This window comes from Dipodomys ordii, unplaced genomic scaffold, assembly GCF_000151885.1.
Source record: "Dipodomys ordii isolate 6190 unplaced genomic scaffold, Dord_2.0 Scaffold23, whole genome shotgun sequence".
Lineage (NCBI taxonomy): Eukaryota > Metazoa > Chordata > Mammalia > Rodentia > Heteromyidae > Dipodomys > Dipodomys ordii.
The window spans coordinates 1,586,698-1,602,483 of record NW_012267239.1 but is presented as its reverse complement, the minus strand read 5'-3'; the positions used below and the strand labels follow the sequence as shown (position 1 = coordinate 1,602,483).

Here is a 15,786-nt window from a genome sequence, read left to right as displayed (position 1 = left end):
TTCGATTCCCCAGCATCACATAAGCAAAAAGAAAAAAAGCTGGAAGTGGCGTTGTGGCTCAAGTGGTAGAGTGCTAGCCTTGAGCTGAAGAGCTGAGGGACAGCACCCAGGCCCAGAGTTCAGGCCCCACAACCGGACCCCCCAAAAAAAATGAAAGAAAAAAAATAACTGCAAACAGTAAACTAAGAAAAAAACAAACCCAGACCTCCTGTTTCCATATCTTGTAGGTCATATATACATAGCTATTGAGCCCTTGTGATCCTCTGCTGGATTGTCCTAGACATACACTGATCATTACATATGAGGGAAATGAGGCAGCCTATGTTTGTTTCGGTCTGGCTTACATCACTTACTATGCTTTTTTTCTAAGACTGCATTTCCTTACGTATGGGCCACGTCATTCTTTCTATATCTTGGCAATGGTAAACAATGTTGCACTGAACATGGTTGTGCTGGTAGCTTTAGTGTGGCTTTGTGGTCTATTTAAATGCCCAGGAGTGGGATTGCTGGGTCATAGGGAAGCTCTATGTTTACTCTTTTGAGAAACCTCCATACTGCTTTCCAGAGTGATTGAACAAGTTCACATTACCACCAGCAATGTAGTAATGTTCCCTTTTGGCCACATCCCTTCTGGTATATGTTATTATTATTTTTTTGGTCAGTTGTGGGGCTTGAACTCTGGGTCTAGGCGCTGTCCCTGAGCTCTTCAGCTCAAGGCGAGTACGCTCTACCACTTGAGCCACAGTGCCACTACTGGTTTTCTGGTGGTTAGTTGGAGATGAGTCTTATGGACTTTCCTTGCCTGGGCTGGCTTTGAACTGTGACCCTCAAATCTAAGCCTCCTGAGTAGTTAGGATTACAGATGTGAGCCACTGGTGCCCAGCTATTAGTTTTTTTTGGTAGTGGCTATTCTAACTGGGGTGAAGTAGAATTTCAAGGTTGTTTTGAAAACCCCTTAACTATTAATAGCTAGTTCAATTTGAACTGGCATGGAAAACTAAAGGAAGTCTGCACTGGTGAAATCGAACGCTTCCATTTAAAAGAATTAGGAATTCCATACTCCAGGACCAGTCTAGTTCCTGTCAGGTAGAGCAGAAGAAAGATGCTGCTAGATAGCTTTGCTTCCTTTGCAGAGGCTGCTGGGATTTACCAATGCTTTGTTCCTTTCTGGTGAGGGAGGGCAAGGAGCATTGTGGGGAAGGTGGGATACAGGTTGGAGGTTGTCCTTAATATGTACCACCACCCTTACACTCATCCCGTGATTATCTATTACTCTTCCAACATGAAAGGAACATCTTACAAAAGATTCAAATTAGAAATTTCTCAAGGTCCTATCACTTTTTAGTTCCAGACTACAAGCCTCCCTTCAGATAGGACCTATGGCTATATTTTTTTTTGAGTGTTTGCTAGTACTGGGGCTTGAACTTAGGGCTTCACACTCTGGCTTAGCTTTTTTCATTCAAGGCTGACACTCTTATCACTTGAGCTCCAGCTTCATTTTCAGCTTTTTGCTAGTTAATTGTAGATAAGAGGCTCATAGACTTCCCCACTTGGCTGGCTTCCAACCTGCATCCTCAGATCTTTGCCTCCTGAGTTGTTGGGACTACAGGTGTGAGCCACCTGCTTGCTCCTGGTTCTAACTGGTTTTATCTCCAAGAGGTTTTTATTCTTCATTATGGCTTGTCCAGACTCTTTGTTCTTGAGGAGGATCATCGATTGTGCTGGAGGGTTTGTACTAATTCCAGATGCTTCTCTCAGTGTTTCTGTTTCTTTGGGGTTTGCAGGTCACTGAGCTGAATGAACCTCTCTCCAATGAAGATCGAAATCTCCTCTCAGTGGCCTACAAGAATGTGGTTGGTGCTAGGCGATCTTCTTGGAGGGTCATTAGCAGCATTGAGCAGAAGACCATGGCTGATGGAAACGAAAAGAAACTGGAGAAAGTGAAGGCATACCGGGAGAAGATTGAGAAGGAGCTGGAGACAGTTTGCAATGATGTCCTCGCTCTGCTCGACAAGTTCCTCATCAAGAACTGCAACGATTTCCAGTATGAGAGCAAGGTGTTTTACCTGAAAATGAAGGGTGATTACTACCGCTACCTGGCTGAGGTGGCTTCCGGGGAGAAGAAAAACAGTGTGGTTGAAGCTTCAGAAGCGGCTTACAAGGAAGCCTTCGAGATCAGCAAAGCGCATATGCAACCTACACACCCCATCCGGCTGGGCCTGGCCCTCAACTTCTCTGTCTTCTACTATGAGATCCAGAATGCACCTGAGCAGGCCTGCCTCTTAGCCAAACAAGCCTTTGATGATGCCATAGCTGAGCTGGACACATTAAATGAGGATTCCTATAAGGACTCCACGCTCATCATGCAGCTACTGCGAGACAACCTGACCCTCTGGACAAGCGATCAGCAGGATGAAGAAGCAGGAGAAGGCAACTGAAGAGCCTTCTGGTCCCTTTCCTAGCCCTTCCCCCCCCCCCCCCCACCCCAACCAGCCTATCATCACCAATCCTTCTTTACCACCATCACAAAATAATCTAGTGCTAAACCTATCTGTATTGGAGCACAGCTACTCAGATCTGCTCTCCTGTCCCTTGGGAAGCAGCTTCAGATAAACCTTGGGCATTGCTGGACTGATGATTGCCTTGAGCCCACAGGAGCTCCCTTTTTTGAATTGTGCAGAAGCATGTGTTTTGAAGGAGGCATTTCCCATGCCTGTTGATGGATGGCAAAAGCAGGCAGAAGTAATCAAGTTTTGAGAGGAGAATTAGCCAACCCAGGAGATGGTTAATAGTTGAAAACAAGCTGATAGTGTTTGGTTAGACATCTTGTGCATGCAAAAATGAATTCAACCCTCCCGCGTCTTTCTTCAGCTAATGGAAAACTGTTAAGGGAAGCTGATCCAGAGAGATAATGTGCTCCTATCCATCAGCTTTATAATAAACTGTTTAATGTGAGGTTTCAGTAGCGCCTTGTTTTGCCTCTTTAAATTATGAAATGCACAAACCTTTCTTTTCAATGCAATGCATCTAAAGTTTTGATATGTGTAACTTTTTTTTTTTGTTTGCGATTGTTTAAGAATCATGGATTTATTTTTTGTAACTCTTTGGCTATTGTCCCTGTGTATCCTGAGCGCATCACGCGTGTCAGCCCATGTCAATCAAGATGGGTGATTATGAAATGCCAGACTTCTCAAATAAATGTTTTGGAATTCCAAGGGTAAATAAATGCTGCTTTGGGGATATCTTTGTGTCTTGCCTCGAGTTTTTTCCTTTCCCACAGGCTGTGTTGTTATTGCTTTTTTTTTGGTGCCAGTAATCAGGGCTTCATGCTTTCACTTAGGTTTTTCACTCAAGGATGGTGCTCTACCACTTGAGTCACAGCTCTACTTCTGGCTTTTTTTTTTTTTTTTTAGTGTGCTGGTCCTGGGGCTTGAGTCTAGGACCTGGGCATTGTCCCTGATCTTTTTTTGCTCAAGGCGAGTGTTCTACTTGAGCCACAGCTCTACTTCTGGTTAGGGGTTATAGGCATGAACCACTGGTGCCCAGCTACTCCTGGCTTTTTGCTTGTTAATTGGAGGTATGTCATATACTTTTCTGCTGGAGCTGACTTTGAACTGGGATCCTTCAATCTCGACACCCCTATCTTCCCCTCCAGAGTAGCTGGGATTATAGGTAGCCTGGCTCCTCTTCCTATTGAGCTGCTGGGTAACTTGGGTCAGTCTTTGTTCTTACTATTCTAAGTTACTGTGTCTCTTCACCTCTGTTGGCCTCTGTGGTACTTCCAAAATACTGGGTGAACTAAAGATGGAAGAAATCCATTGTCAAGTTCATGTCCAAAGTGTATCATTGTCCCTGCCATTCTGGGGTACAGAAACTGTCCCAAGAAGGGAAAGGACATTACTAACTTTTGTGGGCTATTCACTCTAAATGAGACTTAACATATATTAAAAAAATTGTTTAGTAGAGGTGTGGCTCAAATAGAGTGGTAGCCTTGAATGAAAAAACCAAGTGAGAGTGTGAGGCTCTGAGTTCAAGCTGAGCAGTACTGGCACACACACACCACAAAAAGTTTTAGTGTATTTGTTAAATAGGGAGGCGGAATTCATTGCTACATTTCTACCTGTTTACAATATATCCCAATCAATATCACCCCTTCTAATATTTTTATCCCATAACAATTTTAACAGGTTTCATTGTTCTTTTTACTTAATTATTTTTGTGCCAGTATTGAGGTTTGAACTCAGGGCTTGGGTGTTGTCCCTTTAGCTTGTTTGTTCAAGGCTGATGCTCTACCACTTGAGCCACATCCCTACTTCTGACTTTTTGGTGGTTAATTGGAGATGAGTCTCAGACTTTCCTCCCTGGGCTGGCTTTGAACCTCAATCCTCTCAATCCTCAGATCCCAGTCTCCTGAGTAGCCAGGATTACAGGCATGAGCCATTAGCAACCCAGCCATTATTCTCTTTTTCATAGTTGAAAATTTTTTTTAAATTTTTTTATTGTAATAAAAGAGATGTGCAGAGGGATAACAGAAAGTTCAGGTGATGAGTATATTTAGTTGGAAATCATTTTTATTTTTGTCAGTCATGGTGTTTGAACTCAGGGCCTAGGTACTGCCCCTGAACTTTTTCCACTCTACCACTTTGAGACACAGCTCCATTTCGGCTTTTTGGAGTTTCATTGGTGAGAAGAGTTGCAGATTTTCCTACCTGGGCTCACTGATTTTGAACCCCAATCCTCAGATCTCAGCCTTCTGAGTAGTTAGGATTACAGGTGTGTGTCACTAGCTTCCAGCTGGATATCTTATCTTGACCATATTCATCTTCCATCTACCTTGTTTGTCCAACTTCCTATTGCTAAATTCCATTCCCAACAGAGCCTATGCTTTACATACTTTGTGTGTGTGGCTGCTTTACAGAGGTGTGTGTGCACACATGCATGCACAACACACATATGCATGCACGTGTGCGCCCCCTTGCCTGTGTGCTCTGGTCCAGGAGCTAGGTATTCTGGAGCTTTTGTACTCAAGGCTCTTTTGTACTGTACTACTTGAGTCCTAGCTCTACTTCTAGCCTTTTGGTGGTTAATTGGAGGTAGTCTTGTGGATGTTCCTGCCCAGGCTGGCTTTGAATGGTGATCCTCAGATCTCAGCCTCCTGAGTGAGTAGCTAGGATTACAGATGTGAGCCACCATCACCAGGCAGCATACATATTCAAGTTCCAGGGCTGACGGTATAGCTCAATAGTAGAGTGCTTATCTTGTCTGTATGTGAGACCCTGGGTTCCATCCAAACCACTAGCTTGGTGAACTAAGCCATAGCTCCAGTTTTAAGGGTCAGAGAGAAATAAATGAACTTTACTCTGGTCATAGCTGGAAGGCAGCAGAGCTTATCTTTGTATAGGACATTAGGGCCTACTTCCTTTCTGGGTGTCACGTGGCTACACCTGCAGAGCAAGGCAAAGCCTGACAAACTTGGAGCAATTCGGAGGGAAGAGGAGATGCAGCACATCTCACCAGCCAACATTCTTTCATTGTCCTTAGCATCAGCTCCAGCCAGATTGGCTCTGCACTGCTCTCCTCCCACACCAGGCACAGCTTGCAGGGCCGACCTTAATGCTTTTCTTTCTCATAAGCATGGGAGCCCCAGAACCTCAGAAAGAGAGGTGCCTGGTCTACAGCACTACAGTGAACTGTAATCCCAGAGATAGAATGGTCATTGCTGGTTAAATTTGCTCTTTGCCTGCATTTAATTTGTTCAGCCTGCTGTCTTGTTTTTTTTTTTTATTTGAGCCCTTCCTCCTATCCAAATTCCAAGAGATACTTCTTCCCTGCCAGCAACCAAGGAGCCCCTTTGTAGGGATCCAGAATAGCGAGTCTATACCACCCAATGACATTCATTGCTGCCTCTTCATTTCTTCAAGAATTGCATTGAGGGCTGGGAAGGTGGCTCAGTGGTAGAGCGCTTGCCTTGCATGCCTAAGGCCCTGGGTTCGATTCCTCAGCACCACATAAGCAAAAAGAAAAAAGCCAGAAGTGGCGCTGTGGCTCAAGTGGTAGAGTGCTACCTTGAGCTGAAGAGCTGAGGGACAGTGCCCAGGCCCAGAGTTCAGGCCCCACGACCGGATCCCCGCCCCCCCAAAAAAGAATTGCATTGAAGCCAGGCACCAGTGGTTTATGTTGTAATCCTAGCTACTCAAGAGGCAGAGATCTGAGGATTGCAGTTCGAAACTGGTCCAGGCAGAAAAATCCATGAGACTCTTAATTTCAATTAACCAGCCAAAGGTTGAAACTGGAGCTGTGGCTCAAGTAATAGAGTACCAGTCTTGAGCAAAAAAAAAACAAAAACAACAACAAAAAACAACCCCCCCCCAAAAACAAAAAAAAAAAAACCTAAGCAAGAAGCTGGAGGTGTGGTTCAAGATGGCAAAGGGCCAGCCAATGAATTAAATGCATCGGATACGGAGGTTGAGTTTCTGTCTTAGACAAAGAAGAAGAAAGAAGTCAAGCTAAAGATTGAGACCCTGGCCGGGCGCTGGTGACTCACACCTGTAATCCTAGCTACTCAGGAGGCTGAGATCTGAGGATCGCGGTTCAAAGCCAGCCCGGGCAGGAAAGACCGTGAGACTCCTATCTCCAATAAACCACCAGAAAACCGGAAGTGGCGCTGTGGCTCAAATGGTAGAGTGCTACCTTGAGCTGAAGAGCTGAGGGACAGTGCCCAGGCCCAGAGTTCAAGCCCCATGACCGACAAAAAAAAAAAAAAAAGAAGATTGAGACCCTGAGTTCAAGGCTCACTACTGGCACACACACACACACACACACACACACACACACACACACACACATCCCATTGAGCTGCTACTATGTGATGCATGTTGGGAGGGTGGCTGTGATAGTTGGTGCACTAACACACATATGAGCTTTGTTCTCAAGGCTCACACTTCAGTGGCAGAAATACAATAGATAATGAGGTCACTGTGGAATTGGCATTCAGCTTCCTCTTCAGGCCTGGAACTCAAGTTACAGCAAGAATTGCTTGAATTCGTGAACTGATTGATTGGAAGTCAGAATTTAAACAAGCAAACAGAAACACGAAAAGGGACCAAGGACTCCTACCTGTAATCCTAGCTACTCAGGAGGCTGAGATCTAAGGCTCATGGTTCAAAGGCAGCCTTGACAGGAAAATCAGTGAGACTTCTATTTTCAATTAACCAGCAAAAAACCACAGGGGAGCTATGGCTCAAGTGTCAGTTGAATGAAAAAGCTAAGGGACAGTGCCTAGGCCCCGAATTCAAGCCCTAATATTGGCATACATGGACACACAGACACAATAGTGAAAAGGAGTAACTGTCCCACCCAAGTCTACAGATGAATCATGAAAGAACGCAGAAGGCTTGGAACTGGCTGCGTATTCTAGTCTAGTCCCTGAGTAGTTTCCTTCAAAATTAACTTGTTGGGGGTTGGGGTGTGGCTCAGTTGGTAGAGCACTGCCCAATGAGCAAAAGCATCAGGTACCTAGTTTGAGTCCTGGTCTTGGACTCCCTCTTCTCCCCCTAAAAAGCTTGTTGCTTTAGTTGGTCTCTGGGAACTTTCCCATTTCTGAGATGTCCTGTTAGTTTCTTGGGGATTAGTTGAAGTTGGTCTGGGATGGTCCTCATCTTCTTCTTGGCCTTTTTTTTGGGGCCAGCCCTAGAGTTTGAACTCAGGCCTTTTATGCTTAAGGCTAGCACTCTCCCACTTGAGCCACAGCTCCACTTCTGGCCTTTTTGTAATTAATTGGTAATAAGAGTCTCATGGACTTTGCTGCTCTGGCTGGCTTGGAACCTCAATCCTCAGAACTCAGCCTCCTGAGTAGCTAGGATTATAGACGTGAGCCACAGACATCAACCTTCCTGGCCCTCCCCATGGCCCCCTCCCTCCTTGCCTTTTCCTTCCTCTCTTTACAGCTGTCCCTTTTGCATCCGCCTTCCCCTCCCTTTCCTTTCCTGGCCACTTCAATTTCACTGAGATAGTTACTATGGGAATCATCTTCTGGAAGTGATATCATTCATCTCCTAGGCAACTGTTTCCAGGAGAGTGACATCATTTGATCACCATAGCAACCCTCCAAGAGGACATTTCTGCCCTGAAACAGGAAAACAGAATTCATGTATTTCTGGGGGGCTGGGGAGAATATTAAAAGAAGAAAAATATCCCAGGAATAAGAAGGTGTTTTTTCTCCTTTTGTCTCAGGAACATTGGTTCCTGTGTGCTGGAATCAACGTGGGGCTAATAATGAGCAGAACCTCTGGGCCCCCCCTTCTCCTTGCCTGAGACTAGGCTGCTCATATATGTTGCCCATTGGGACACTTGTTCATGAGCAGGGGTACCAACAGCATTAGGCAGGGTATTGGGTGAACACTAGGTCTCCCCAAGCATGTGGCCCCAAATCATGCAGGTGTCTGGCCTTATTCCTTACCTATGGCTCATCTGATAAGCAACAATTCAGCTCTTTCTTTATGTGTCTTTTGAGGATACCATAGTGGGTAAAACCAGCCAAGGTCCCTGCCTAATAGGGCTCACACTTGTGTGTGTGTGTGTGTGTGTGTGTGTGTGTGAGAGAGAGAGAGGGAATAAAATCCCACAGTCATCCAATATATGCTGTGTATAGACTGATTGCAGTGTTCAAAAGGGATGCCACCCAATTCCAGAAATAAGTCTAACATAAACGGTTCCAGAAAGAGCTTGGACAGGAAGGTCTGGAAGCCCTTTTGGTGGAGGGAAGGTTACTAAAGGGTAGAGAGGAGTGGACAGGATACTACTGGCAGAGGAGTATCAAGAATGGGATAGAAGCTGGGCACCAGTGGCTCACGCCTGTCATCCTAGCTCCTCAGAAGGCTGAGACCTGAGGATTGCAGCTCAAAGCCATCCCAGGCAGGAAGGTCTGTGAGACTCTGATCTCCAGTTAAACTACTCAGAAAATGCAAAAAGTAGAGCTGTGGTTCCAGTGGAGTAGAGTGGTAGCCGTGAGAAAAACAAGCTCAAGGACAGAGCCCAAGTCCTTAGCTCCTAAGGATAGGCGCGCGCGCGCGCACACACACACACACAGAGTGAGATGGAGACAGGTGGGGAGTCAGAGGGCATAGAATTCTAGATGAAGCTTGAAAGGGCAGGTCAGCAGTGACTAAGTCTTGTAAAGCTCTGGAAATAAGGGCTTTAGCCTTTATTTCTCCAGCAATAAGAAGCCCCATGCAGCTGGGCACCAGTGGCTCACACCTGTAATCCTAGCTACTCAGGAGGCTGAGATCTGAGGATTGAGGTTCAAAGCCAGCCTGGGCAGGAAAATCCATGAGAGACTTGTTGCCAACTAACCAGTACAAAGCCAGAAGTGGAGCTATGGCTCAAGTGATAGGGGGCCAGCCTTGAGCAAGAAAAGCTACGGGACAACAGCCAGGCCTTGAATTCAAGCCTCAGGACTAGCACACACAATCCACACACAAAAATGCCCCAAACCATGGAAAGGCTTTGAGCTGCAGGATCCAGTGTGCATATTTCTAATCTCACCCTTGTTGTGGAACTGTCAGTGTAGAGAGAGAGAGAGAGAGAGAGAGAGAGCAGTTTATCCTGGAGGTGGCTTGGAGATTTGGGGAGTGGCTTGGAATGGAAAGGCTTGGGTTATGTAGGTGGGAAGCAGATCCAGCAGGAGTTGCTGAAAGTCTGGATGAGGGCTGTTCAGGCAAGGGAAAAGGGGGAGTGACAGGGTTTTTCTCTCAATTAAGGAAGGTGGTGGACAGACCTAGCAATAAGTTGAAGTTGAATTGTCTGGAGGTAATATTTAAGAAGTTGGGGCTATTCACTCTCATCCCTCCCTCCCTCCCTCCCTCCCTCCTTCCCTCCCTTCTTCCTTCCTTCCTTCCTTCCTTCCTTCCTTCCTTCTTTCCTATTTTTTGTGTCATGGGGCTTGAACCGATTCCTAGGCACTGTCCCTGAGCTTCTTTTGCTCAAGGCTAGCACTCTGCCAGTTGAACCTCAGCACCACTTTCAAATTTTTCTGTTTATGTGGTACTGAGGAATCAAACCCAGTGTTTCTTGCATGCACTCTACCACTACCACTTAGCCACATTCCCAGACCAGAGACTTTCTTTCTTTCTCTCTGTCTGTCTCTGTCTATCTGTCTCTCCTTTCAGCTTGACCTCAGGGCCTTGGTGCTATCCCTGAGCTTTTGTGCTCAAGGCTAACACTCTACCACCTGGAGTCACAGCTCCACTTCTGCTTTTCTGGTGGTTAATTGGAGATGAGAGTCTCACAAACTTCCCTGCCCAGGCTGCCTTGAACTGTGATCCTCAGATCTCAAGTCTCCTAAGTAGCTAGGATAACAGGTGTGAGCCACCAGTGTCTGCTCCTACCCACTCATTTGGAAGCCTCAAGTGTTTGTGCCTTTTGGAACCCAGTAATTGGAGGCTGTAACAAAACTGAGGTCATGTATCAGTAGGCCTGGGCGTAAGGCTTTAATATCCTAGGGACATACACCTTTCCCAAGGACACCAGGCTCATCCTCTTCTCCAGTCCTGGCATAGGACTGGGGAAGAGGACTGCAATCCTGCTCTCTCCCTGGCTACCAGCTGGTGAAGAGGAGGCTTCTCCTGCCCCAGCCAGCTGGTCCACATATCTCTCTACCCTGCCTTTCTCACCTCCATCCCACAGACCCAGTGCGTCACGCACAAACCCATACCTCTTGCCTTCCCATCTTAATTCTAAAAGTCTCTCCCCATCATCAGTTACATTCTGCACCAGAGGACCAAAGCTCCTGTGCCTCTCATTTGGCCTCATCATAAAACTATGGGCAAGGTGTGCTGAGCACTGGCAGCTCACTCCTGTAATCCTAGCTACTCGGAAGCCTAGCTATTTAGAAGATCATAGTTTGAAGCCAGCTTGGGAAAAAAAAGTCCACAAGACACTATCTCCAAATAACCAGAAAAGTGCTGGACTGGAGGCATGGCTCAAGAGCTCTAGCCATAAACAGAATCATTGAGTGACAGTTTGAGCCCCTGAGTTCAAGCCCCAGGGCTAGCCAACGCACAAAAGTAAGTGGATAAGACAGAAAGATTAGTTCCTGTCACACCCCCACACCCACACCCCCCAACACAGTTTCTGCCCCCCATCTTGCCAGTCCTGGGGCTTGAACTCAGGGGCTGGGCACTGTTCCTGAGCTTCTTTTTTGCTCAAGGCTAGCACTCTACTATTTAACCACAGCACCACATCTGACTTTTTCTGTTTATGTGGTACTGAGGAATCAAACCCAGGGATTCATGCATGCAAGGCAAGCACTCTACCACTAAGCCACATTCCCAACCCCCACCGTTCGTTCGTTCGTTCCTTCCTTCCTCCCTTCTTCTCTCTCTCTCTCTTTCTTTTTTTTTGGGGGGGGTCCGGTTGTAGGGCTTGAACTCTGGGCCTGGGCGCTGTCCCTCAGCTCTTCAGCTCAAGGCTAGCACTCTACCACTTGAGCCACAGTGCCACTTCTGGCTTTTTTCTTTTTGCTTATGTGGTGTTGAAGAATTGAACCCAGGGCCTCGTGCATGCAAAGCAAGTGCTCTACCACTGAGCCATCTTCCCAGCCTCTCTCTCTCTCTCTCTCTCTTTCTGTTCAGAGTCTCAGAGAAACAGTACTAATAGGGAATATATAGTTCCGTCTTCCTTAGCCTTTCTCCCTGGGGAGGGGTGGGGGCGCCCTGGCTTTGGGTAGCACTTTCTTAGGCATCTACTGCCATCTAGTGACTCACTGCTTTTCAACACGTTCCAGTTGCCATCAGAAAAGCAGGTGAGTCTGCAGGTCTAAGGCCCAGGGTGAGCAGGAGTGGAGAGGGGTTGAGGAGGTGTAATTCTGGGCGCAGTTATACAAACAATGCAAATTCCATTGACTTTTCGTAGCGTCTTCGGGAGCCCTTCAGGTGGATGCCCAGTGGTTCTAGAGCAAAGCTGAAGACTTCTCTCATCCACTGGACAGGACTCAGATTCCTGAGTGGATCCACCCGCTGACAGGGGATGAGCAAAGATGATGAGTGGATAAAGAGGGGCAGCATCTCTGGATGTCTGCCCTGGCCCTCCCTGCTGGACACCAGCCGCGCCCACCACCAAACCATGCACCCACAAAGCTCCTCCAACCAATCATGCCCTTTCCTCTCACCAGCCGCACCCCCTTATTCCAGACAGGACCGCTAGGTGGCGCCTGGAGTAGGAGCCTCCACGGAGCTCTGAGGCCTTTGGTGATTGGTGTGAAGTGGGTGGAAGGCCAAGAGGCTGACAGTCATGTTATACTGTGACGGCAGCCAGCCTGCCAAGTAATATGATGAGACACCCTGAGGGGCAAAGCTCCTCCCTCTTTTTACCCTCCCTGCATGTCCCAGTGAGGGGCGGGGAGGGAGGAGGCTGTAGCTCCAGGAAGCCAGAGGAGACATGGGCAAGGTGGTCTTCCTGCAGGGGGTTGCAAGGATTCTCTCCACTCCAGGGGGATTATTTTCCTGGGCAGGGCTGGAAGGTACCAGAAGAACTGGTGATTCATTCATTCATCTAGTGATTAATTGATACCCACCACGTGCTGGGCTGTGTACAGCAGTCTTTACCCTGTTTATGGTGTCCAGAGTCTGAAAATGGGAAAAAAGGAAAAAAAAAAGGTGTTGGTCAAAGTCAAGATTATGGTATGTACTGGGAAAATACCAAAGAGAATGTTGACTTAAAGAATACAGCAGGGCTGAGAAGATGGCTCAGTGGTAGAGTGCTTGTCCACATGCATGAGGTCCTGGGTTTGATTCCTCAGTATCACATAAATAGAAAAAGCGTAAGTGGCGCTGTGGCTCAAGTGGTAGAGTGCTAGCCTTGAGCGGAAGAGCTCAGGGACAGCGCCCAGGCCCCGAATTTAAGCCTTCATACTGGCACCAAAATAAATACAAAAAAGCAGGGCAGACCTGGGAGATGTATTTATTTATTTATTTTGATGCCAGTATGAAGGGTTAAATTCAGGGCCTGGGCCCTGTCCCTGAGCTTTTTCACTCAAGACTGGCACTGTATCACTTGAGCCACAGTTCTACTTCTGGATTTTTAAACATTATTATTATTATCTTTAGTTGTACAAATAAGTTCCCATTATACAAAACAGTATGTGAACACAAGGGTCTGACAACATTGTTACCCATCCCTCCTAACCCATCCCTTCTCTCACTTTTCTTTTCTTTTTTAAATTAAGATTAGGTGATTACATAAATTTCACAGTATTGTGGAATAATGATTTTTAAAGTCACAAGCACATTTTAACCTTCACAAGGCACATTGTCATTATCATGATCTATAAAGTTTGTGAATTCTATGAGCTTTGACAATACAATGATTTCTTCCACATGTGGTGTTTACATTTCTTTTTTTTTTTTTTTGTCGGTCGTGGGGCCTGAACTCTGGGCCTGGGCGCTGTCCCTCAGCTCTTCAGCTCAAGGCTAGTGCTCTACCACTTGAGCCACAGCACCACTTCCGGCTTTTTTCTATTTGATTATGTGGTACTGAGGAATCGAACCCAGGGCCTTATGCGTATAAGGCAAGCGCTCTATAACTGAGCCACCTTCCCAGCCCCTGGTTGCTATTTCTTTATCTGTGCAGAAACTTTTTATTTTAAGCTAGTCTCATTTATCAGGAGTCTCTCCAATTTGTTGTGACCCGGGGACTCTGGAAGTTCCTGCCTATGTCTATAAGTTCTAGTGTCTCTCCTACTCTGTCCTGCAGTAGTTTCAGAGTTTCGGGTTTGATGTTAAGAACTTGAATCCATTTTGAGTTGATGTTGGTGCATGGTGATAGGCTGGGGTCCACTGTTAATCTTCTGCATGTGGCTGCCTGGTTTTCCCAGCACCAATAGTTGAAGAGGCTGTGTTTCTTCCACTGTGTCTTTGGTTCCTTTGCCAAATACCAACTGACTGTACCTATGCGGTTTTATTTCTGGGTCCTCTAATCTGTTCCATTGGTTTTTGGGTCTCTTTTTGTGCCAGTACCATGCTGTCTTTGTTATTATGACTTTGTACTAGAGCTTGAAATCCGGTATCATGATCCCTCCTGCATTCTTTCTTTGTCTAGAATTGCACTGTTTTCTCTATTTCAGTAAAGTACGTCATTGGGATTTTAATGGGAATTGCATTGAATGCATATATCAATTTTGGCAGTATGGCCATTTTCACTATATTAATTCTGCCTATCCAGGAACATGGGAGGTCTTTTAATTTCCTGGTGTCCTCTCTGATTCATTTTTTAAAGGCTTTTATAGTTTTCATGAAATAGATGATTTACATCTTTGGTTAGGTTAATTCCTAGATTTTTTTTTTTTTGAGGTTAGTGTGAATGGGGTTGTTTCCTTGATTTCCCTTTCTGCTTGTACATTGTTGGTGTACAGAAAGGCGACTGATTTTTGGGGTTAAATTTGTATCCTGCTACTCTGCCAAAGTGGTTTATAAGCTCTAAGAGTTTGGGGATGGAGCTTTTGGGATTATTAAGATATAGAAACATGTCATCTGCAAAGAGAGATAGTTCAACTTCTTCCTCCCCTATGAGGATCCCTTTAATGTCTTTTTCTTGCCTTATTGCTCTGGGTAAGAATTCCAGAACAATATTGAAGAGGAGGGGCTGGAAAGGTGGCTCAGTGGTAGAGCACTTGCCTTACATGCCTGAGGCCCTGGGTGTTTGATTCCTCAGCACCACATAACCAAAAAGAAAAAAGCCGGAAGTGGCTCTGTGGCTCAAGTAATAGAGTACTAGCCTTGAGCTGAAGAGCTGAGGGACAGCGCCCAGGCCCAGAGTTCAGGCCCCACGACCGGACCCAAAAAAAAAAAAAATATTGAAGAGGAGTGGAGTGAATGGGCATCCTTGCCATGTTTCTGTTTTTAGGGGAATTGGTTGTAGTTTTCCCCCATTAAGTATAATATTGGCTATTGGTCTGTTTTTATAAGGCTTTTATTGTTTTAAGCAATGTTCCTTCTATTCCTATTTTTTTCAGAGCTTTTAACATGAATGAGTATTGTATTTTATCAGAAGCCTTTTCTGCGTCAATGGAAATAATCATGTGGTTCTTGACCTTGGATCTGTTGATGCGATGGATTACATTTATTGATTTATGTATGATAAACCATCCCTGCATCTCTGGGATGAAGCATACTTGGTTATAATGTATGATTTTTTTGACATATGTCTGGATTCTGTTGGCTAGAATTTTATTGAGGAGCTTTGCATCTGTGTTCATCAAAGAGATTGGTCTATAGTTCGCTTTTTTTTTTGGGTGGGGGTCTTTGCCTGGTTTGGGGATGAGTGTGATATTGGCTTCATAGAATGAGCTGGGGATTGCTCCCTCTGTTTGTATTTCTCTGAAGAGCTTGAGAAGCACGGGTATTAGTTCCTCTTTAAAGGTCTTATATAATTGCATAGTGAATCCATCTGGTCCTGGGCTTTTCCTTGTTGGGAGGCTTCTGATTGCTTCCTCTATCTCATTGTAGGTTATTGGTGTATTTAATTGATTTATTTCTTCTTGGTTGGGCAATTTGAATTTCTCTAGAAATTTATCCATTTCTGCTAGGTTTTCCTTCCTTAGTGAGTATAGAGTCTGGAAATAGTTCTTCATAATTGTTTGGATGCTTGTTGTAATTTTTCCTGTGGCATCCCTGATCTTATTGATTTGGGTCTCCTCTCTCTCTCTCTCTTTCTTCCTTCCTTCCTTCCTTCCTTTCTTTCTCTTTCCTTTCTTTCTTTCTTGTCTCTCTCTCTCTAGCTAATCTTGTCTGT

At 45.6% G+C, this 15,786-nt stretch overlaps 1 protein-coding gene and 1 pseudogene across 1 annotated transcript in view; one reads left to right on the top strand and one right to left on the bottom strand.

Moving 5' to 3' along the window:
* LOC105984138 overlaps positions 1 to 1,255 on the bottom strand; it is a 3,932-nt pseudogene extending 2,677 nt beyond the window's left edge.
* Positions 1 to 3,243, top strand: part of Ywhah (tyrosine 3-monooxygenase/tryptophan 5-monooxygenase activation protein, eta) — a 19,831-nt gene extending 16,588 nt beyond the window's left edge. The window contains exon 2 of the mRNA XM_013014480.1: positions 1,785 to 3,243. Within this exon, the coding sequence (XP_012869934.1) occupies positions 1,785 to 2,438 (654 nt within the window). The 3' untranslated portion in view covers positions 2,439 to 3,243. The remainder of the gene's footprint in view (positions 1 to 1,784) is intronic.
* Positions 3,244 to 15,786: the final 12,543 nt, after the last annotated feature.